Source organism: Numida meleagris, chromosome 6 (assembly GCF_002078875.1).
Source record: "Numida meleagris isolate 19003 breed g44 Domestic line chromosome 6, NumMel1.0, whole genome shotgun sequence".
Classification (NCBI taxonomy): Eukaryota; Metazoa; Chordata; class Aves; order Galliformes; family Numididae; genus Numida; species Numida meleagris.
Window position 1 is genome coordinate 25,243,759 of NC_034414.1, and position 24,228 is coordinate 25,267,986.

The 24,228-nt window shown below is 39.7% G+C and overlaps 1 protein-coding gene across 3 annotated transcripts in view; it reads right to left on the reverse strand.

Annotated features, from left to right (window-relative positions):
- The window catches only part of LTK (leukocyte receptor tyrosine kinase), an 86,802-nt gene extending 62,841 nt beyond the window's left edge, over positions 1 to 23,961 (reverse strand). For 2 of the 3 annotated variants that reach the window (XR_002440830.1, XM_021403671.1), the window contains exon 1: positions 23,747 to 23,961. Coding sequence is in view for 1 of the 3 variants with exons in the window: in XM_021403671.1 (XP_021259346.1) it covers positions 23,747 to 23,945 (199 nt within the window). In the remaining 2 variants the exon portion in view is untranslated. Of the gene's footprint in view, positions 1 to 18,460; positions 18,615 to 23,746 lie in introns of all 3 variants that reach the window. The other variant, XM_021403672.1, reaches the window with a different exon arrangement.

A 24,228-nucleotide genomic window follows, 5' to 3' on the forward strand; every position in this document is an offset into this window, starting at 1 on the left:
AGGAGAGTGTTTATTTGAAAGTTGGCTGCTGGCCACCTTTTGTAAAGCTATGTGAGGCTGTGGTTTCTTCAAGTCGTGTCAAACATCTTTTATAAAATTCAAGTGGCAAAGACGTGCCCAACAGACAGGCCTTTGAACACACAAGAGAAAAAGCTTACTCCTCTGAAGAAAGTAAGCAAAGATAGAAGAAGAACAGATATAAGTATGAAATGTAATCAGTGACTGAATTCTAGAAAATGTCTATCTCTACATATGAGGTAAGATTTTATATTGCAAAATCTCATTTAAGAAGTTGTAAACAGCTTTTCTACTGCATATTATCCTTACTTCTTGCTCTTTTCCACCCCAAAGAATTTATCTGCTCTTCCCAAAGGTACAGAGACTACAACAATTCCTTATACAAAATGATACCTTCTCCCTAAAAAGCATCTTCAGCAGAGGCTTGCCCAGATAATAACTGCAAGAAACAAAGCAGGAATATGAATAGCACAGTCCATAGGTACTGTGCAGCAGGGAAAAGGGAAGATGAGTTTTGATGATCACACAATCTGTGAGCAATGGCAGATATGCTCTAGCCGGGGATACGTTACTCTAGTGCTGAGAAAATGATATACTGTTAACAGGAATTCTGTAGAAAATGCATCTGTGTGCAAAATACATATACCTAGGATCACTGTACTAGGTATAAATGACCTTTCTTTTCTTTGCAGAAGTCATGACTAAAGACATTCTCAATTCACTCAACGCCGTGTACTAAAAAATGCACCCTGAAGAGTACAAAAGGAGAGCAAATACACAGAATACATTCTCTCTAGATCACATGAGAAAGTGTCTTCCCATTTTACATCCAGTTGTGAAGTTTGGATTTGGCCATAAATAGATAAAGACACTAAAGCGACTTGACTTGAAAAATGCAGTTATTTTTGTTGAAGGAAAGGATATACATTTTACCACATTCTTCAATAGATGAGTTGGTCTTTCTTTGGGGCACTGCCTGTAATTTGTGCTGTTAATATCCACCACATGTCAACAGGCCAAAAAGATATCTACCCCTCCCAATAAAGATAGCTCTTGTTCTGCTCACATTCCCTGAAGGCATAGTACTTTTGACTGATTGCACTTCTCTTTTCCTTTTCTTCTGCATGTTTTCAAAGTGACTTTGCAATCTTTGTATGCACAAAACAACCACTTTAGTTACCTTTCCCAACACATGTGCATGAAAAGCTGCTGCTTTACGCATTAGGCTAAGAAAACCTTCAGTAAAGCTAGCAAAATCTTAAAAGCTTTATTCTTGATTAGTTGTTCATTTGTTTCTCCCAAAAGACAGGGAAAAGGCAGCAGTTAGCTGTTTTGTCCAGAAAACAAGGAAAAGAAGCAGATGTGGCAAAAGAAAGGAATAGAGACTCAACTCCATATCCTGTATCTTCTCAAAAAGATATTCTCTCCCACCTAGCTGGTGAGCTCTGTTTTTGTGAATCAGCAGAGAGACAACAAAACGACCATTAAAATGTCCTGGAGCTTGTGATGGAGACATTTCTGCACATCTTATTTCATATGTGTATTACGTGGGAACATTAGACAGACTAGAAACACAAGAGCCCCTTGCCTTGAGACAGAATGTGGAAAGTCACTACCTGTAAGTGTCAGTAAGAATTCACTAACAATAACAGTGAGCTGCCTTGTTGGTTTTTGCAGTTCAACACACAAGCTGAGACCTAGCAGACTGTATTCTGCCCACACCTCTTCTGTCATTCCCAGTGATATGGTTACTTGAATCTGAGGAGGAAAAAAGCAGATCATTGAATGTCCAATTGAACTTACAGCTTCTGTTAAGGGAATCAGTGAATACTGTTAAAAAAAAAAAAGAGAGAGAGAGAGAGAGAAAAGAAAAAAGCACATCTTGTCTTTTCACTGTTACGCCATTAGATGAAACACCTATGGAAAATACTTATTGGAGCTAGAATCTAACTCATCTCTTTGTTCAGAAGTCAGTTTAATACTTGAACTACATGTTACTTTGACTTACTTCACTTCCTCACCAGTAAGACTGACACCAGGACAATTTGCTTGGAAAATTTATAAGCAGCATTTTCAAAATTAAGCTAAGTGATTTCCTTTCTGCATAGTCCATTAAAGAGGAAAAATCTTAGCATGGGGGATATCGTTATTTAAGCTGTTCAAAATTGATTTCAGGGATTTAAAAAGATCAAGCTAGTGAAAAGGACGAAGGTTATTACATTTTGCTGCTACCACAAGCATTTGAGCATGTGTTAAGTTATCCATTTTGGTTCAATGTTCATGCAATACTGCGGCAGTATTCATGATACGGCTCAAATCAAGCCATCAATTCAGTGATGCAACCACTTTTTTAGGCAGAATGATGTAACTGGCACATGGAAAAGAGACCAAACAATCCCTAGCTCCTACACTTGATCTTGATGAGAAAAAAGCCATAAGATCATTGCCACAGACTTGAGAATTTCTCATCACAGTCAGCTGTGAATGTTCTGTGGTCACTTCCCATTGAAATGTTCATGACAGAAATGCCTGGGACTGTCAGGCTGTATTCAATAACACAAGAGATCCAATTGGTCCTGTAGTCCTATTTCTTGCAGCGTTCTGGGCTACTCAAGTGAATATGCTGTCATCTGTAAGTCATACATTGGATTCCTCCTGGCCTTAGCAGGCTATAGCATCATTACCCAAGTTCAAATAGTCTTACATGAACATCAAATCATCTGAAAAGCCCTGAAGAAATGGGGCTGCAAGGACACTTTACTGTCAGTGACACAGCAACATTTTTCAACAGTGTTTTGGATATTCTCAAACACGGAGATATATTGAGTGTCACTGAGTGATATATTGTGAGTCAAACATTAAGACACATTGGGACACAAGAGTCAATGTATCCCCCTGGGTTGTGTTTAGATACTTCATGTGCTTTCTGCTGAATTTTCAGGTGTGTAAGCCTTCCAACTCCCTACTGAAGCGTAGACAACACTCTGGAGTTGTTCCCCATCTGCAGTTTGACACTACTGCAACCTTCTCTCTGTTCTAGCTCCACAGTACTCTCTACTCACTCACAACCATTTTAGGATTGACCGACTTTCACTGAAGAAGCCTGTTAAATACGAAAGCATTTGACCTCCATTCAGGTCTCCAAATACTTGAATTTGATGCATCACTTAGAACTCTCTCGTCATATTTCAGTGAAGCTAGATGCTGGTTCTTCAGATGTTTCTGCTTTTTGTATATCTATGGACATTTCTGCTAACTCAGTTCACAGTACAGTAAGGACCTGGTTTTATGGGCATGTATCAAAGAGACTTGCTGAAATAAGCCAATAGCAGTGTGTGGATTATTATCTGTTGCTAGTTCATTTTAGATCCTATAATGAGTAAATTGTATTTTACAGAGTGATATTTCACTGCTGCTTGAAGTATCGTGCAATATGTGATAACAAATATTTTAATTTAAAGAGAGTGAAATATCTTTAAAACACAAAAGCTAAATTATATTTCTTATTCAGGGTTTCTGGATGTGAAAGAACCAAGAGTATACAAAGAAAAAATCCATGCATTCTGCATAGATTTTTTTTTTCTAAAAATCAGAAAGGAAATGTTAAAACAAAAAATGTTTACACCAAAAATAGATTAACTTCTCTAAATTAATTAATATATAACTATAGCCAAGTCTAGGTCACAAAGATTTGTGATCAATAAATCAAATGGGTTAATGGTGAGTGATGTCTTAATTGCATTCTGAAACCATGAAACGAATACATCAGCTAATCAGGACAAAACAGTTTAACTCAGAGAGAATTACTTCTCATCAAACCTCTACCAAGAGATCTAAAGTGATATTTGTCTTTGTCTGAAGCTGCACCTCAGTTTACTGCATGCCTGCCAGTCATGAATTTACAATAGAATTGCATCCTCTCTGGCCAGCCTGGATGAGATGAATCCACACAGTAAGTTACAAATGAACAAGAAAAAAAGTCTTATTTTTTTTGAGGGTGACAAAGCGCTGGAACAAGCTTCCCAGAGAGGCCGGGGAGTCTCCGTTTCTGGAGATATTCAAAACCTGCCTGGACGCTTTGTTGTGTAACCTACTCTTGTGAACCAGCTTTAGCAGGGAGGTTGGCCTAGATGATTTCCAGCTCCTATGGTTCTGTGATTCTGCACTGCAGGACTGAACTGTTATACTGACATAGCCAGTGATAAGCGTCTTCACTTTCCAGCCACTCCAAAGTGAACTGGAAATACTTTCCTGTTTGATAGGACTGACAAACCATGAGAACAAGTCTCTCTTCTTAAAAATGGACTCAGTTGGGGTGAACAGGAGATAGCTTTGAGAACGCACCTTTCCTCCTTTCTTTGGGTTAAGAGTTAGACAGTATAAGCAGCATTAACTTCATTTAAAATGATCCCTGAATTGTTGAAGCTATAAGTCACAGAAGAACCACTGCTTTCCATTCTCAACACAGACAGCTCCAAAGCAACTCTTAAAGAAAGCGAGAAACAGCAATAACAACAACAAATACTAATTTTCACAAATCTCTTAACTCCTGTCTGGTCACCATACCCTGAGAAAATTAGTGAGATACAGAAAGACTCATCTGAACTACATGAGAAAAAAGCGTTGTCTGGATTACCTGAGAATAGATGTTGCTCTCAGTTTTTCCAGTAAGTGTAATTTAATTTATGAAAATGTAAGCTTATCCAGACGCATTTGGATAGGAATTATTCTGATTCAACCGCACATAAACTGGAATAACACCTAATAAAAGGAAATCTTTCCTGCCTATTTCAAGCAAACTAACACTCGCTGGCTAACACAGCTAGGAATTTAATGTAGTTTCCTGAATTGGCTACATATTCCTTAACTTCAATATTTGCCTACAAAGGCAACAGCTATACTAACAAAAGTTAGAAGCTATGGCTTTTTTTTCCCTCAATAATAAGCTGCAAAATGAAGCAGAGATATGAGATTTCTGACTGCATACTATATTGTGATTTCACACAATGGTTTGGACTTTCAATTGGCCAGTTACAGAAAATATCCTCCTAAACTTCTACATCAGATCATGTGTTTCTTATGGAGTCATTTTCTACAGAGACTAGTACTGCTGGAAATAACTTTATTTCCAAGTCTTCTGTATAAACTCGTTTCCATCATTCAGACAGATTTATTCTGGGAGGGAGGCAGGCCTGCGACCGGAGAAGAAAAAGAAAAGGTACTCCCCTTACCTGATGCTACTGGAGCTAGAGGGCAGCGTAATCCCTTTCAACCACTGTAATTCAAACTCACGTTAACCCCTTCATTATTTAATAGTGTATCCATCTTCAAGCACATCTATGAGAAAACTTATGATCTCTATTCTCAGCAAGTACTTTTGCAACATCACATACAAAGCCTTTCTATGCTGTCTGAGGCTCTTATTTTATGGAATTTCAGATTATGATCATCTAAGAATGAATTTACTTAGATTCATTAACATTCACTGCATTTGAGTCTCCTCTTTTTTTTTTTTCCTGCTAATATAACTGCTTTCTAAAACACTGCTTCCATGTCAATCCTGTTTTTGTTATACTGCTAGCACAAAGTATAGCAGGTGTAGTCTAGCTAGTCCTAGTCAATTCAAAATTATTTTTGTTGGCATGCTGCAGAACATCACTCCATACTTGTCCACGTCACATCAGTCAAGAATCAACATCAGTTTTCATACTGCACAGTTTGCAGTGATCTGGCACTCGGCATTTTTGTGCACCTTAACGGCTGACACAATTCCAATATCTACTTTATCACCTACATAATAGCTGGAAGTGCAGAAAAAGAACAAAACACTAACTGTCAAATCCACCAACATAGTGGATTAATCCCTCAGTCCTTTACCTGGCCAAAGCATGCACAAAACTTCCTCAACTGATTCTAAGGAGTCATGGTTGATATTTTTATTCTCAAATGACAGCGATATATATCAGATAACCAAAAGGGTATAGATGAGCAACAAAATAACCACAATGCAGAAATAAAAGAAGTGAATGGATGCTGTCTAACATGGAGAAGAAAGAGAACCTGAGGTCATTCAGCTAGGTTAGAAGTATCAAATTATTAAGAGATATCCAATGAACCAGTAACTGGTGTGTCTGTCTCTGTAATTAGCTCCTGGGGTACCCATTCTCCAGAACACTTCAGATCTGACGCAAGCTTCTGTGAGATTATAAATTACTTAGGGAGGATAGGCTGTGTAAGAAGAAAGAGGTGAATGAGTGGCTTTCTATGTTACACTGTTCCTACCTCAGTCCTCCAGGATTTGAAGGCACATGGATTAACATATTAAACAGCATATAACAAGGGAATCAATACGCAGCCATTTACTAAATAGAGATCGTAAGGTTCTCAATAACTATATTGAAAAGTTAAATTGTTCCATTAACAGTAGATTCTGTGTTGAGGAGAAAAAAAAAGACTACAGTACACATATGCCATATAACAACATAAGAGCATGACCTTCTCAGGCACAATAAGCAGTTTAAAATCAAGAGCCCTGGACAGATGGAGACCATAAGTCCTTATAAACTGGGTGCTGGTACCTCTGCCCTAACATTCGTTCTAGAAAGTATTGAAACAACAAAAGCTTCTCAGGATGAAAAGATAGTGAGCATTTTCTTGATGTTTAAAAATGGTAAAAGGGGAAACAAATGACATGCTGGATCCTGATTGCAGCCTTGACCAAAATATTGCAAAACTGCACTAAATTTTATCAAGTATAGAAGTACAGTTTAAAAGACTATTTTTCATGGATTAAAAGCCTAAACCCACATCATTCTTTGGAGACAATAATGGCTCTATCCACATGAACAACCCCTACAACTGGTGACCTCTTTAAAAACCAACTGTAAAACACACCTGCAGCGTTTTCTAATGACAAGGACATACTCCATCAGCTTTCCAAAGCATAGTAGAAAGTTTATTCTGAGATCTTTTTTTGGCTAAGTATATTTAAATGCATCCTTCCTTCATAGATTTTTCTTTTTAATCATTCATTAGTTGGTATTCCATTCTCCGCTGCATGGCACAGATATTAAACAACACACTAGGTCTCCAGGGAACGGATCAGGAAGTGTTAAGCTCAGCAAGCTCCTGGTTTTCTCAGGGACATTTAGCTGATGTGTATGCAATAAAAAGAACAAGAAACTTAAATTTTTATCAGCAACCTTCTAAGTCTGTCTATAGACAGATTTCTGAACACAACCTTTGTACTTTCTGTTTCTTCTTTGAAAGGACTCTGTCTCCATGTTTACAACAAACTGATCTGATCACTGATGTTTACATACTCTTGTTTATAGCCTGTATGCCTGGTATAACTTACACATATAGATATACTTACACACACAGATGTGCCATTGACTTTAATGTAAGTGAAACGCAGGTCATAACTGCATAACCTTCCAGACTTCCCTTCTGGCACCAACTCTATTATGCACAAAGACATGCTTCTTTCTACTTTTCACATAGACCATCAGTATTTCAATTTTTATTAAGCTTTTCAGTTAACAGATCAGATTTATGCAGTTGTTTTACAGCTTGTAGTCTTGAGGTTTTCTCTTGTCAGAAAGAGCCATCTCTCTCAAATTATATTTTCATATAGGACCATGAATACAGGAATTTTTTGTTCAACTTCATCTAGCTGTATGCCTCCCACCAAGTGTCTTGGCAGCAGCAACACGCAGCAGCATGGAAGATTCCATTTTCTATAATTTCTCTTCAATACCGCCAGGAAAATATGGAAGTACTGCCACAAGTCTCCTCTCAATATCTGCCAAATTCCTTTCCAGAAGGAGAGATTCCAATTTTTTCATGCCAAAACTTAATTTTCATAGGCAGAAGTTGTGAAAAAGTGGAGTGCACAAGAGTACTGTTAGGAGATTAAACTATTTCTTGCCATAAATTTTCTGGTAAATAAAGTAGGATTTATGACTTCAGCCACCTAAAACTTGGGTGTTAAAGACAGAAAAGCGTGATAGGAGGAGCCTAGAAGACAAACTTAAGCTGCTCACCTACTAAATGACGCAAACTGGCCAAGAGGAATCCAATCACAAGTGCCACAGGTTGAGTTATTTTGTCACCAGTTTATTTCATGCCTTGGAACGCTTGCCAAAAAAACTGCAACACTGTAGTAATAGATTGCTGTATGGATCAACACTTCTGGCTAAAGCAGGATGGAGAAAAGCATAAGACTAAAACCCAAATCTTCTGACAGTATCCCTTGCATTCTTCATGATCAAGAACCTAGACTAAACTCCCCACTGTACTACCAACACACACTGTGATACCTGGGGCTTATACTGCCAGTGCCCAAGCTGCTATCTCTAAAAAGAGTGCAGAAGAACTTCTTGCCCTGCACTGGTAGTGACAACAAAAGGGAAATTAACAAATCTGGGAGAGCTCCCATAACATCCGTTGAACTATGAGTGGGTTGATCACTAGGTTAACTGCAAGGAAAAGTGTTTGCTGATAATCTGCTTTGTCCCCTTACTACTGCCCACAACATTCCCATTTACTGAATGAAGAAAAGGAGGTGGAAAGGAAGAGACAAACAAAGACCATGAAAACCAGTCATAATAATCAACAGAGAAGTAAAAATGCAAATGCTAACCACATAAGCATAATCTAAAAATCAGGAGAACATAGATTGCTCTAATCTAGTGAGATGTCTATCACTAGGCATGTAGTGATGATTGAGCACGCCCACAGAAAGTTTGCAGATGACACAAAGCTGTGTGATGTGGTTGACACGCCTGAGGGACTGAATGCCATGTACGGAGACCTACACAGGCTCAAGCAGTGGGCCCAGGAGAACCTCATGAGGTCCAACAAATCCAAGTGCAAAGTCTTGCACCTGGGTCAAGGCAATCCCCACTAACAATACAAGTTGAGGGATGAAAGAACAGAGCACAGTCATGCCAAAAAGGACTTGGGGGTACTGTTGGAAGGTAAGTTGAACATGAGCCTGCAATGTGCCCTTGTAGCCCAAAAAGCCAGTCATATCCTGGGCTGTATCAAAATAAACATGGTCAACAGGTCAAGGGAGGTGATCCTGCTCCTCTACTATTCTCTGGTGAGACCTCACCTGGAGTACCACATCCAGATATGGAGTCCTCAGTACAGGAGAGATGTGGATCTGTTAGAGGATGTTCAAAGGAGGACCGCAAAAATGATCCAATGGATGGAAAACCTCATCCATGAAGACAGGCTGAGTAAGCTGGGGCTGTTCAGCCTGGACAACAGAATGCTCCAGGGAGACCCGAGAATGGCTTTTCAGTATATAAAGGGGGGCTATAAGAAAGAAGTGGGCAGAGTCTTTAGCAGGGCTGTGATGATAGGACATAGGGAAATGGTTTCAAACTAGAAGAGGGGAGAAGGTTTTTACAGTAAGGGTAGTGAAGCACTGGAACAGTTTGCTCAAAGAGGGAGTGGATGCACCACCCCTGGAGATGCACAAGGACAGACTAGATGGGGTTCTGAGCAACTTGATCTAGCTGCACATGTCCTTGTTCATTACAGGGGAGCTAGACTAGATGATCTTCAAAGGTCCCTTGCAACTAAATGATTATATGATTCTGTAAGTTGATAAAAACTGTTAGAAAAAAAAGTGAAATACTGGGGACCTTGAGAAAAAAAAATAGAAGATTGGAGTAGTCATCGGGAAATCAAACCATGCAGTGTTAGGATGCTAACTCCAATCACAGCATCAATACAAACAGTCTTCTTAATAACAAGACAATTTAATAAGTACAGAACTCTGATGGTATGCTGAACATTAAAGAGGGATGTTTTCATTGCTTACTATTTCAGATGATCATGAGAGCAAAGCATTTGGAGGGAGATAGATCCGGGCAGTCTCATAAGACTTGCAGGTTCTCTTATGGAAAGGATTAGGACTACATTTGTTGACATCGTACTGAATATTTGCCACCTGCAAGATGACTCTCCAGTATGAATACTTTCACTTGCAGCCAGCACAATGTAAGAGGTGCAAAGACTTTTTGCAAACTACAGTTGTGAGGAATGAAACTGGTGTAGCAGATTCTCAGTGGGTGGGAGAGCCCCGGTATTGAGCACTTCCTGAATGGACTAACCATCAGGGATAAGTTAGGCATCCTTATGGCTAGCTGGCAAATTGTTTCCTTCTTTTCAAAGACACTTCCGTCACTTCTGCCAACATTTGAACTCCACATTTGGATCCAAAAAAAATCATCTTTGGGTTATAAAAACATAACACAGGTTTTGCTTGTGGCCTAGAACAGCATAAGCATGATTTATGAAAAGTACCAGTCCACTTTTGATAGGAAATAGACTTTGCGAACAAAAGAGTGGTCATTTTCATTTATTTTTTTTTCCCCATTTGCTTACCTCCCAGTAAGGAAACATAAAAGAAAGTGGAGAAGATATCTGGATAATCCCACTGTTATCAGAAAACACAGAAGACAGTCAGTTATGTTGTAATTAATTATTATGTTTAGAAGAATAGCTCCTAATCTTTAATTCTTATTTTACACATTTCTGGGGGGCTTCCAAAGAGCAAGTGTAGTTTAGAGACAAAGTCCACATTTCCCAGCTGGAAAGGAGATAAAGGGGAACAGACTTATACAGGAAGCTCTTAAATAAAACAATCTTTTTCTTTCCCTTAAAGGACCAGTTCAGGCTCAATGCCAAAATAGTAAGGATGACATTAGAATTTGTTTCCTATCAAGGAAGAGTCTCTCTCATTACTGTAGGGGTGATCTTCAGGGTTTAACAACTTCATTTATTCTAGCACTCATGGCTATTTGAATACTCTGAACACCCAATAAGCATTACTTTCAAAATACCCCTCGACTCCCATATCCAGAAACCTTACGGATGGAAATGAGTAGCAGAAAAATTAAATAACTGAATGCTAGATTATACCAGCACTGATCTGATAATGGATAAATTGATTCAACATTATCGAACAAAATGGTGCCTGAAAGAAAATGACTGAGGACAGTTCCTCTCAGCAGTTCTGAGCTACAGGCAGTAGAGAAATACAACTGGACGCATCTGGTAAGTATGTACGTGCACAAGAAGAAAAGCACGCAAAACCATTGGACACAAACAAACACAGCACATTAATATTGAATCGTCTGGATAGCTCCACTCAAGCACTTGAATTTGGTTCAAAAGAAAGCAAAAAACTGTTTCTTATTAGAGTTCCTGAAAAACAGCGTCTGCTGGAGTCCAGACCTGCTCCACCACTTAAGTGACGCTGGTGATACCTTCTTAAGTACTACATTCTTTTGAAATCATGAGAAGAGCACTTGCTTTCTGGAAGTGATTGGTGGGAAAATGGTGTGAGACCTTTCAATAATAACTTGCTTTAAGTAGGCCTTTATCAGGCAGCTATGAAAGATGCTACGTATATCCCAGGAGTTTCTTCACTGGCAGTGAGACACTCTAGACTAGTCTGTACACGGGAGAAAAATGAGGTTTCTACTCTTCAACTCCCATACGGGCAAGCCAAGATGAACAGCAGACAGAGCCCTAGCTCTTTGCTCCCAGGACAGCAGCCAGCACATATGAGCCAGCACAATGAGGAAAACAAACACCATGAAGTCAAGAGCTTGTGCTTTTGTCTTTTCTGTTGGCCCCCAAGTAACTTCCTGAATCACAAGTCCTAAAGCAAGCCTAGCTCTGCCTGCAGCACAGTATATCAGTGTGGAGTGCCTTACATAAGGCAGCTTGCAAAGTGATTAAATGCATAAAATGCCTCATAGTGGCACACAGTTTTCAATGGTTAATGCGTCTGAAAGGTTCTTTCATTCTACAGAGTCTCTACACCTATAGCATGTACTCTTTCAAGATAGAAATGTGTAATTAGGTTGTAAGTGGGTTCCTTGATTTGTGATCCCCACCAAACATGGAACCATCTGCCAGAGTTTCCATACAATGCAGAGCTCTGGCTTTGAAGAAGGGCTGCAGTTACCATGCCAATGAAGGTGGACAAACACCTATACCTACCAGCATCTCCCCAGCATGGTCCTACCAGCTCTAGGCAAGAGTCAAACACCTTTCAAACATCTTCCTCACAGCCTCAGCTAGAAATTGTTGCCAGAAACCACAACTTTGCCAGCAAGCACATGGAGTTTGCCAGTGCCAGGTGACCTGCCCACATGGGTTTCCTCACAGCTGAAACTCTCAATGCCAGCTGGACTCCAGGAAAGGAAAGTGGTCAAACAAGCACTCCGAGGAGGCTATGAAGGTGGAATGTGACACCAAGCACAAATTTCACTAGGATACTCCGTTCGGCAGCCAAGATTTCAAACATCTTATTTGCATCCTGGCTACAAATCTCAGCTACTGTAAGCATCACAATCACTGAGTAATGGGTGCTCTATTCTTTGCAAACACTTGTTCCCTCTTCTTTACGTATCTGAGAAGCTGAGCTTTGGATCTAAAGGCATAAAGACCATCATGCCATGTGTAAGAGAAGCAGGGAGACAAGAGCTATGCACTTCCTACTAGACTGAGATCGCAGTGCGTTCTTCACTGACTTCAGCCTGCCAGGTGCCCCTGCTGCCTGACTGGAAGAGACACCAATCCACAGGAGAAAGAGCAGGGTGCAGCAGTAGGGCCAACAGTGTGCGAGGTATTCATGACAGGCAAAGGAGTAAGAAAGGTTCCAGGACTCACAAAAAAACAAGTTTAACTCAAAAGAACTGATGATCTTCAACACACATATCTGTAAAAAAGATGAAGGAGAGAGAAAGGGAACCTGATTACCGTACTTCAGTTAGCATTCAGAAAATGTGTGACTTGTTAACAGTATCAGCATTTGGTTGTATCTAGAAACACAACAGCAACTATAGCTCTTCTCTCATCCTTCCCCAAGTGAAAATACATTGACACATTCTTTCCCAAATGAAAAAGTTGACACTGTATCACAAATGACCAAGCTGTCATGCAGAATATCAATCGTCACCAGAGAAACAAGAGATTTCACATCTATTCATTAGTGCTGTGCCTTCTCAGGAGCAGATAAGGATACATTATAGAAAAGCAATAAAAATGTACACCTTTAAGGAGAAAACTTTTATTTCCTCTACCAATATTGTCAAAGCTCTTATCAGTAACTTTCAACGTGAAAGAATAAACATGATTTTTCTTCCAAAACAACACATTTAAATTTCCACTCAAAGTGAGTTATAGATTCTCCTTTGTTACACTTCACTAGAAAAGGTCTAATAAATAAAAATAATTCTGTACACTTGACTGAATTTCAAGAACTAGAACATACTGTTTTATGTCTCATCACATCTGAATAAGGGAGATAAAAGAGGCAAAGCAAGACAAAGATTAAGGCACCAAGACTAAGTTGTCTTCCCCAACCCATACAGAAAGCTGCTGGCAGAACCAGAAATCAACCCTAGGAAAGCTGACTCCCTTGCCATTCTGTATAAAGACTTCGATAACACAACCTCCCAGTCCACGCTGCCTAACTTAAAGTTACATTAAAAAAAAAAAAAAAAAAGATTTATTCTGTACATTTGCTTTTAGTAGTACATTCAGACAATTGAAAGAACGACAAATGTATCCAGCGCTGCCAGTGCTTATAATTCTATTCTGAATTGAGTTCTCTACAGTGTTTTTCTTAAACATGTAGTTTCTGGAGCCATATAATGACATGAAAATTACAGCAACAAAAATTACTTAATAGTTACCCAGGATAGGAAACACGAACTGGAAAGATTCAGAAACCAGATGGCTCATAAATATGTTTGTTTTAATTTGATGATTTTTAACCCTGTCTTGTGATGTGAGACATGAGTTTGTAGACTTTAGGTACCAGAAAACCTGCTCATGCTATATGTTTACCCTTTGCCAAGCTCAAAAAGGCTAAAGGCAAAGCAGTTTCAGCTGCTACTTTATCATCAGCTTTGTTCTTTGTTCCTTTGTGTGGGCACACTGAAGACTGTTCTTAAATGCTGCTTTTTTTGTTTGTTTGTTTTAAACCAAGGGGAGAATTTCTGTGCATACTAAAGCATATTAAACATACTGTGCATAAAATTTAAGCCTGGGCCCAAAACAATCTCACTGTCTCCATTTTAGATTACAAATGTAAACCCCAGCTCCACATTTTCAGAGCAGGTTCAGTCTTATCCCCAGTTGCTTCAAAGCACTTCTTCTGTCAACAGCCTGTACATGGGCTGGGTCAGAGTTTATTCCATTTGAAAGGCTAAGGGGTGACATGAACACCACACAACAACATGATGCACCTCACATTCCTCAGCATTATTCCTGTAGCATTGCTGATGGGATCCAGACTACACAACTGAATGGTGTATCCCCTAAAATAATTAAAATTTTTGATAACTGAAAAGTTAACAAGGTCCAAACATAAGAATTTTTCATTAGCAGGACAAGAGAGTTGGTAACAATGCTTTCGTATTTAGTAAAACAAGATTGTAGGTATTTTTACACGTAGAAATTCACAGAGGGGTTGTCACCTCACTGGCACATACTCAACAAGCTTGATGTCTAGCACTTGCTTCCTTGCAACAGAATGGAAAGCTGACATCATTAAACTAGGTAAGTCTGTATTCACATTGTCTAATTTCAGGTACCTAATCCTGTAGGTTACTTTCACAAGAAACTTACTAAAATGACTGGGGGGAGAAATTCTGGAGAGAAAACAGAACAAAACAAACAGCTTACATTTTCCAAAACAATCTCCACCCATCCTTCCAGCTCTAGCAAGGAGGCTGACTCTCTTTGTGTCCTTACCCAGCAATCACCATCTCCTCAATTTTACCAATACAAGCTGTACAGGGTCACATTTCTGAAGTGATTTAGAAAAAAGAAATTTAGCTTTTAAACTAGGTTGTTTCAAAGCATCCCTACAGCCTGACTGACACAGACCGGATGAGACAAAGGAGTGCCTTGGGGGCTGCTAGGAGAGGTCAGGGTGGCCAGGAATGCCGGAGCAGAGCTAAACTTCACCTGAATGCTGAACTTACATTCAATCAGTCTTAAGAGCTCTAGGAAAGCCAGCAGAAGTACTTCTACATTTAAAATTCTACATTTACTTGACTTGTAGCCCCTCACACTGCACTCAGGGGGAGAATGTCAGTAGCTTTGTTAAATGGGCTGTTGCTTCCTGTCAGTCCCTCTTCATGCAGTCACAAAGCTGTTTCTATCAGTAATTAAATAACTTCTTCAGCTTATTCTGCATGTACCCTAGTACTTCAGTGAACGCCAATTCTACTGAAGCTTATTTTAAAAATAACCATTAGCTAGTACTGCCATATCAGATAGCCTATGCAGTCACAAGCTACAAAAGTCTATGCAAAATGGTCATCTACATATTAAATATATATTTAAAATATTATCACAAATAGTCACAAGTAAGCCCTGAGTACTGTACAGTTTTGGATAACTGCATTCCACTGACAAAAAAGTGGAAGAGAGATTGCTTAAAGCAAAGCCTTTTTTTTTTTTTTTTTTTTTTTGCATAGGATTTCTAGTCCTAAAACAAATGAAAACATTATTCTCCATCAGGATAATTTTTTTTTCCCCTTTCATTAATCTTAATGAGTATATATATGCAAGAAGGTATGAAAGAGAGGAAAAATATGTTTGAAAATTACAAAGGCAGAGGGAGAAATAAAAAAAGCTATGCCCTACCAGAAACTTATCAGCATCTCAAAAATGAAAATATCTTTTAGAGGCGAAGCCAAATGCTTCTGTCTAACAAGAGCAAATAAATTATAGTTTCAGATGAGGTGAAAAGAGCTGGATTTGCAGAGGTCTCTGGCTTTTCTGTTCTGAATAGCCAGAATCCAAGCCCTTCTGAAGTAACAAAATGAAAGTCAACTTGGTTTACTCACCTCACTTTGCTTATCATTAATTTACAAGGCTATTTTTGTAGATTTTACTGACTTTCAAATTTCTTCTCTGAGACCGCAGCAGAGTGAAAAACACAATCTGTCAAACTCTGAAAAAGTTTAAACTCTGCTAATAGCTTGACAGATATTGAAAGGGCAGAAGGCATGTGGGACTTCAGGAAATTTGAAAAAAGGCAATAGTTGGTATTCTTCAATCAATATACTTAAACTTCAATATTAGAGCTCATAAGAGTTAGAAATTTTAATGTCTCATTAAAACCTAGGATGAACTGCTAGCCTGTACAGGGTTAAAGAAAGCTTCTTTCAGAGATTTTAAATGCTATTCAGGCTCCTATCGTGACTGTAAACACAGAAAACGCTCCTGTTGTGAATTACAGACTTCAAAAGTGTTGCTAATATAAAGAAATCTGGATTCCAGCATATATCCTTTACACACCAAAAGTCATAGAGCAAACCCCAACAACATGTCAAAGGCCAAGGAAATTTCACGCTAGTCTACCCTTAGCTGAAGTGCAATTGGTACATATGTATTAATGGCTTAGAGCTCAGTAGGAAAGGAAAGATTACAAGCAGCAGATACTCAAAAAAAGAAAATTATAATTAAACGTAACAACAAAAACAGAAAACTCCAAAAGATCAAGACATGAAAGGTATTAGAAGTGCATAAGAATAATCATTTGGGCTCCTTACATTTCCTAAAACATTAGTCAAGAGAACAGGTTCTGCAAGATCATCAAATGAACTATAAAATGAGGCAAATCATTTTTTAGTTCGGTTCCACTTTGAATTCAGATTTGCTTGAGATTGCTTAGTTCAGGCTGACTGCTGCTAACCATTCTGTTTTAGTAATGCCAGATCACACCAGCTGGGCTCACCTCCTCCTCCAGAAGAGAGCTCTTACCTCCTGCTCCGTGCCTGCCCAACACATTTCCTGTCCTCTCCATGTACCCATGGCTTCCTCCTGCCTCCCCAGGGCCAACAGCTACAAGGGGAACAAGGAATCACAGCTCTGCAGAAGAGGAGCGGGAGTTAAGCTCCTCAAGTCTTCCCTTTCCTGCACACATAGTGGTACAGAAATACACAAGCACACCTACACGAGCAGGGGTAATAGTGCAGCTGTCAAAAGCCAGCTGAGGGGTCCAGCAGATATTTACAGAGCACTCTTGGGACAGCTTGAATCCAAAATACTGCCCACTGCCTCCCAGCAGAGCACTCAGAGTTCTCCCTCAGCAAGTAGGGAAAGGTCCAGGTCACATCTGCAGTGTGGTTTGAACCAGCTCTGCATTGCTGTGTGGATATAGAAGCTTGTGAGGGTGCTGTGGCAAGGCAGAGAGGCAGAAGCTGGATGCAAAACTGTCCAGAACCTCATCAGGTTTGAGGCTACTCCTTTGCTGACAGCATCTCTGCTGTAGGAAACAAGGTTTCGGAGAATTGTGAGTCTGAACCAGGAACCTGTTGGATTCATTTCATGTTTAGGTTCTAATAAGAATTCATTTATTGGGTTGGTTCTGATTCAAGGGGAAAAAGTTCCAATTTGGGTTTCATTTGGATCCTGGATATTTCAAAAACTCATTATGACAATGCAGAAACAGAAGCTTCTTGCCCCTGTAATTTATTCTGTGCTCCAAATCTCTATCATAACCCTCCATTTCACTGCCTAGGATAGCTGTCACTCAATTACTTTATCACTCCTATATTTTGAATATATACATGTATATCCCTATAAACACAGACACAGTGAGAGGTGTGGATGCTTCAATGCAAGAAAATTTGGCTGTCTATATACCCAAGCACATGCTGTAATACACACTGAATAAGAAAAGCCCTAAGTGAGCAACTGAAATGCACGAATAAATACATAATTCTTGGCTGATTTGCCAAAGCTTATGGGATTTCAGATACCAATTAGCTGAAAATCTGTGATGTCTTATTAACAGACATGACTCTCCTATCAGAAAGGGCAAGGTTAAAATGAGTTGCAAGGATACATCTGTGCTTTCTGGAAAGACTTCAGCTTTTTATTCTGTACTTCACTCTCTTTCTCAACTACCTTCATCTCTGATAAGCTGCTACATCAATAGGTGTCTCTTCCTTCTTTTTTTTAAACTCAGACAATGCTCTTCTCAGGGAATTTCTTGTAAAGCCAGTTAGAAACTTTAATAAGTTTTTCACTGACAAGTGGAAGGAAGTACTGTACATATGCATGTACAGTATGTGTATGGTTGTGCAAAATTTTACATTTTCCCAGCCAGCTTTATCTTAAGGAGCACACAGAGAAAAACAAACTGAAGCCCTAAAGAAATAAAACCTGGCCTGTGGGTGAGCATCTTCTCACTAAAATTCTGAGTTCTTTATTTCCTCAATATATATTAGCAGAGCTGTCTTTTCTAGTTGACTGAATGGTTTCCTTTTCTGTTTTTTATTTTCATTATTCCTCAAAAGCCCATCAACTGTGTTGGTATCATACGCACTAGAAGCAGCAGCACTGTGGAGGTACAGCACCTCAAGAAAAGCACTTAGATAAGGCATACCTCAGGGATACAAAATGCTTCAGGGAGATGCTGCCACTGACATGGGAGCTGCAGTCCTTTAGGCCATTCAGAAACCTGGGCAGATCCTGATGCTACTTCCACTTGCTCCACGGCAAAGGTCCAATAGGTTGAGCTTTCCTTCTGCAAATCAGGCCTAAAAAGAAAGGAACCTGGCATCCTCCAGATACAGCCTCTCTGACCTCTAAAGCTGCTGAACGAGGCACAATCTGAATCACACAGAGGCAAATAAGAGGTACTGCTGTGCACATGCAACAGACTGGCACGATACATCACCTCTTACACAAGATCTCACTTCTCCCTATTCATTCAGCCCTTTTGTCAAACCAGCTGCAACTCATCTCTCATCAAACACCTCAGCTCACCACTTCTCCGAGCTGGCTTACTCTCATAACTGCCATGGGTGTCTTCTTTGTGTGCACAGATACAGAGGCTCTGCGGATGGCAAGCCACATCAAAGCACTGGGTTTATTATACTCCAGGAGAGGAGCAAAGCAGTAGTGCAATTATATTGGAATGAGAGGAAGAGGAATTGTGAGAGGAAGAACTGATGCTGAGAGACAGGAAAAGACTATAAGCTTGATCCAATTAATTAACATAATTAATGTCATTATTTTCCTCCTCTGATTTAAGCATTCAGTACAGAAATCATGCTTACTTGTAAGAGTCTCAGATAAAAGTCTCCAGACACAGAAGGCAAGATGTTCTACTGCTGTAACTATGCTCACATAGAGATCTATCAATTTGCATTAACTAAGAACCCCATGAATTCCTTCCTCTCCATTTATTTCTGGAAAGAGCTCACCTGCCTCTCCTCTCAGCAGCTGCTTTGTGCTTCTGCTTTCACTAATGGTTTGCAAAAAAATTCAGGTTATCTTTGTTCCTTTATATTTCTGAGGAATTTGATTCAATAACAAGCTACTAACACTATTACTAGCCCCTGTGTGTCTACGCAGCAATGAACATCAGCCTGAGGACAACAACCTGCAAAACAAATCACTGTGTGGTATTACAAGGTAAGTGAGCAGCTTTAATCCCAGATTTTCCAAGTTAGTGGCAAACCCAAAGAATTAAAAAAGAAATCAAAACCTTCATAGATCTATCTGAAAAATTTTCAAATGTTTTATCAATCTGCAAACTCCCCATTTCAGGAATCACTGAACTATAGTATTTCATGTCAAAACAAACCACGTAATATTATATCATGTGTTAATTTTTTAAAATAAAAGTTCCATATTTTTAAATAAAAGACTTATTTAAATAAAAATTTAACTTAAAAAATCATGAAAACTGTTTGATTCACTTGAATTTCCTTGACATGCACTAACTTGCGCATGCACAAAACATCTATATATAACAGCTCAAAACATAGACCATTTTATAAGGCATTTTAGTCTTACCACTTCATTATTTATCACTGAAATAAATTCAAGAAGAAAAATTGTATCCTCTCCAGTCACATGTACACCATAGATACACTTTTACACACTGGCACCGCCAGTGCACATCCAACCACACAAAGAGGCTGAATACATGGGCCCTCTATATCTGCTATATGAGCTCTGGGGCAGGAGAGGAATGTTTTTGAAACATCACTGAAGTGAGGCATCCTTTTCTCTAACTTTTATCTTATGGACCAATTAGGAACTGTGAAGTTATGTAATTCTGACAGAAAGATGGACTTCTATTGCTAATCACCAGATGTTGTCTTCATCTTTAAAGTAACAGTACACACATCTCACTACAAGATTTCTTCTTCTTTCACTTCAGTTCTTTCTCTTGACATAGTTTACAAATCTCCAGTGCTTGTCTTCATGTGCTCCCTTACTACTGGACAGTCATATATATCCTATCATTTTTCACTGTATTTCAAAGGGTCCTTAACACTGCAGTGTTTGTGACTTCAAAATAACTGTCTCTTTCATTTCAGTGCTTGAATTTCTGTGACAGAGTTCCTTGAATTGCATATCCAGACTGGGCACAGCATCTGTAGATACTCTCTCACTTGCATAATAAAGAACCATGAAGTTATCCCCCAAGTCAAATTTCAAGGATCATTTGATGCTATTCTGGTTGGATCTATTTTAATGAAAATACTGGAAGTACGACTGTACCTGTATGCTACTTTAACCCAGCAGAGATAGGCATAAGAAGAAAAAAAAAAAAAAGAGCTTCTACAAAGAAGCAGAAGAGAATGCAGCCCCCCCGCCCCTTTCCACTCCTGACATGATCTTCTCTACAGAAAGGGATACTCAAATCAGTAAAGCTTTATTTTAAGGTCCGTAAATCTGTTCTCAGCTGGTTTACAACAAAATGAGGTGTTCCTGTGTAAGTATCTTCATGCATGTGTGGATTTACTAAACTTAAACCAGCTTCTACACACTATATAAAACAGGCCAGCTCAGTTTTAAGAGGTAGAGGGACCCACGGGGAGCAAGAAAACTTTCTGGACTTCTGAAAAGTGTTTGGTGGACAAATGCAAGGGGCAAGTAGGAACCAGGAATAGAGCATTCATCACTGTCATACCGATACATGATTACACATACACACACCCCTTAACTGTGCTGGCCACCTTACTCCTAAACCCGCCTGTCAGCCTCCCCATAACCACAATTACTTCCCAGGCTGAAACTCAATATAAAATATCCTATCCTATGTCAGCTCTAATACAACTATTAGAAAGGGCTATATAGAGAAACTTGACAAAATGCCTTTACTAGTATTATCTCAGAAACTGTGGTTATGATCCAATAGCTAAAGTTCTAAGCTAATGACATAACCTGAGTACACTTCAGTTAGGGGTTTGAGATTTGCCAGAAGTGTATGTCCTGCTGTAATTTTGCAAATGGCTTGCAATCCATACCCAGAGGCAAGAGCAAAACATCCGGCCAAGCACAACCCTGGGTTTTTTTTGTTTGCTTTTTGTTTGTTTTACAGAGAAGAAGGCTGACCTTCCCCTTCCATCAAGCTCAGGTAATCAAAGGAGAATCAGCCCATAAGAAAACTCAAAACAATGCTAGTGTTTAAAATGAAAAAGAATTTCTCCTACACATTCATGCAGTGACTTTGTTCACCTAGTTCCATGCCATTTCCCAAGACCTGAGGTTAGATAGCTATCTCAGCCTCAGAATGACTGTGAAGTTGCCCCGACACTGAACAATACACGTTGGTACACTGAATCCTTTTCTGTTCATTGTGCTGTTGGTTGGCTGAGGTGTCTGGTTTTGTTTCTGTTTTTCTTGTTTCCTCTAAATTTCTGCATGTTCTTGCAGAGTCTTGATTTTTACTCATCAAAATGAGTTCTGACCTCCTCCTGTGTTTTGGCATGCCTAAAATTTTCAGTGGATTTGAACTCTAAAATTACTCTAAAAGCTCATTAGAAAGACATATGCCAGCCAGTAAAATAAAGCAGAGAAAAGTGGACCTGTAAATTCCCTCATTACCAGGACTGTAGGCTTTCCAAAGAAAGAAGGAAATATAAAGCTACTCTACAAATCTGTTCTGGGGAAACTTCCTCAGTGGAAACACAAGTGGGTTTTAAAATCATTAACTGCAGAGCCTTAGAGTTGACCATAATATCCCAGTGAGATGAGCCACCCTCACGTGAAGATCAGGATAGCAGCTACACAGTTAAATACTCGTGCATTCAAGCCGCTCCTTGGGCGACTGAGATTTTTTTGGCAGAAGACTGGACAGAGATTGCAAAATGTATGTTTGTTCTTATCTAGCTCCCTACTTGCACTTTTTGAAATGCACCGTTTCTCTATTTTTTTCTTAAAAAAAAATCTCTGCTCTAACACAATCATGCTTCAAATTACTGACTTGGAGATAATAGCAAGTATAATAACTACTCCTTACACTAACACTAACCTTACTCACATGTTGAAAGTCACAACACTAAAAACTGTGTGGAAGACACTTAGCAGCTCCTGATGAAACAGCATGGCACATGAACAGAGGCCATGGAGGGACACAGCTCTGCTTGCATGGAGTGTACTTCCCCTGGGCCCTTTTGATGGTAAAGCTCTCTCCTCCCAATGGCAGTAACAGGACAGAAAAAGCCTGAAATCAAAGACTCTAAGCTATGCCTTGGCACTCAATTGAAAATAGAATTAAATGATGAAACCTGCTTAAAAACTAATGTCCCAGCATATCTTCATGTAAAAAAAAAAAAAAAATACATACATGCTCAGCATTTAGCATGAAATAGAGAAATCCTTACTGCACTAGCAAGAGCAAGCTGTAGCTCTGAACAACCTGTTTGTCTCATCTTCTCTGTCTGGAAGTAATATGATTTGTTGCACTGAGAAACACAGAAGTATCTCCTGATCCTTGTCCAGGAACCAAGATAATGTCTCTCTCTCTGCACTGGGCTTACTATTGTAACCTCAGTTCTCTGGGAAGTTCAGTATGTCCTGGTAAGTATATGCAGATTTTTCTCTCCTAGTTTTCATAATACGATTTTAACCATAGTGTGCTTATAATAAACATGTTCCACTTCTGCCTTCTTTCTTCTATTGTCATTTATGTGCATTCTACCGCTTTCCAACTTCCCTCCTGTTACTGCTTCTTCCCTCCTACCCTCTATCTCCTTTTCTCCTACTGTGATTTCACTCCTCTTGCTGTGTTTCAGAACCAAAGCTGACCGACAAACAGCAGCACAAAGATTCCTTTCAAAACTCAGCCTGAGCACCACTGTCTAGGTGGGAGCTCATAACTCCATCTCTCATAGTCTGGATATCCGCTTTTCCCTTTATCCATCCTCATCCCTCTCCTTGGACAAAGCATCTTTTCCAAACATACCTTTTCCCTCAAGCAACCTTTACTACTCTAGGAGCATTACTTTCTCCCATCCTCAAAGCACAGTCCCAACGAAAGCAATCCTGTAGTCACAGAACCAAAATGGTACTGGGGTATAACTGTTAATGTTATGCTGAACGTTTGTACAATGACTGAACCTGTCTCCAGTGTAACAGCCTCATTCAGCTCAAGCCTTTCTTAAACTACAGATCACCTATTCATTTCAGTGAACAAAATTTACTTAGAATCAATAATCAACAAGATTTTTCTTCCCACAGCACACACTTCATATATGTTTGACACCACTATTTTCCTCCCCACCACTTTCTCCCGTAGTGTTCTGAAAATAATGCTTTACTGTCTTTAAAGGTAGAAGCGAATGGGCAAAGAAATAAGTCAGAGTCCCCTGCGGGCAGAAGAGGGAGTTAGTACCACAGGTCGCAGGGGCAAAAAGAGCGAGTTACTCACCCACGGCGGTGACCCAGAGTCCCAGTGGCGCTGGGGCAGCAGGGCTCATGGCTGAGCGGGGCCGGGTGCTCGCGGCTGGGGCGGGCAGTGGCCGTGCCGGGGCCGTGCCCAGCTTGCTGCGGGCTCCGCGGGAGCTCTGAGGTTGGGCTCGGGCTGCCTCGGAGGAGAATTCCCACCTCCTGTTCATGAAGACTCGCATGGGTCCTAGAGCCCTCGCTTTCTTCCACCCTCCCTTTCACTCCTCCTCCCTTTTTTGCATGCCGCTCCAGCACGATCATCAAATCCATAAGGAGGTTGCTTTAGACAGGCATTAGTATTCACTAGGAAAAGCTGAATTCAGCATCTCATTGGGCTGTTCCCCTTTCCTAGTCTTCTCTTGAAGCTGCCTTGATGACATGCAAAGTTCCACATCGGAACCAAACTCAGTTGTACTTAAGATCACAGAAAGACATAAAATCACAGAAAGATCATAAAAATACTCC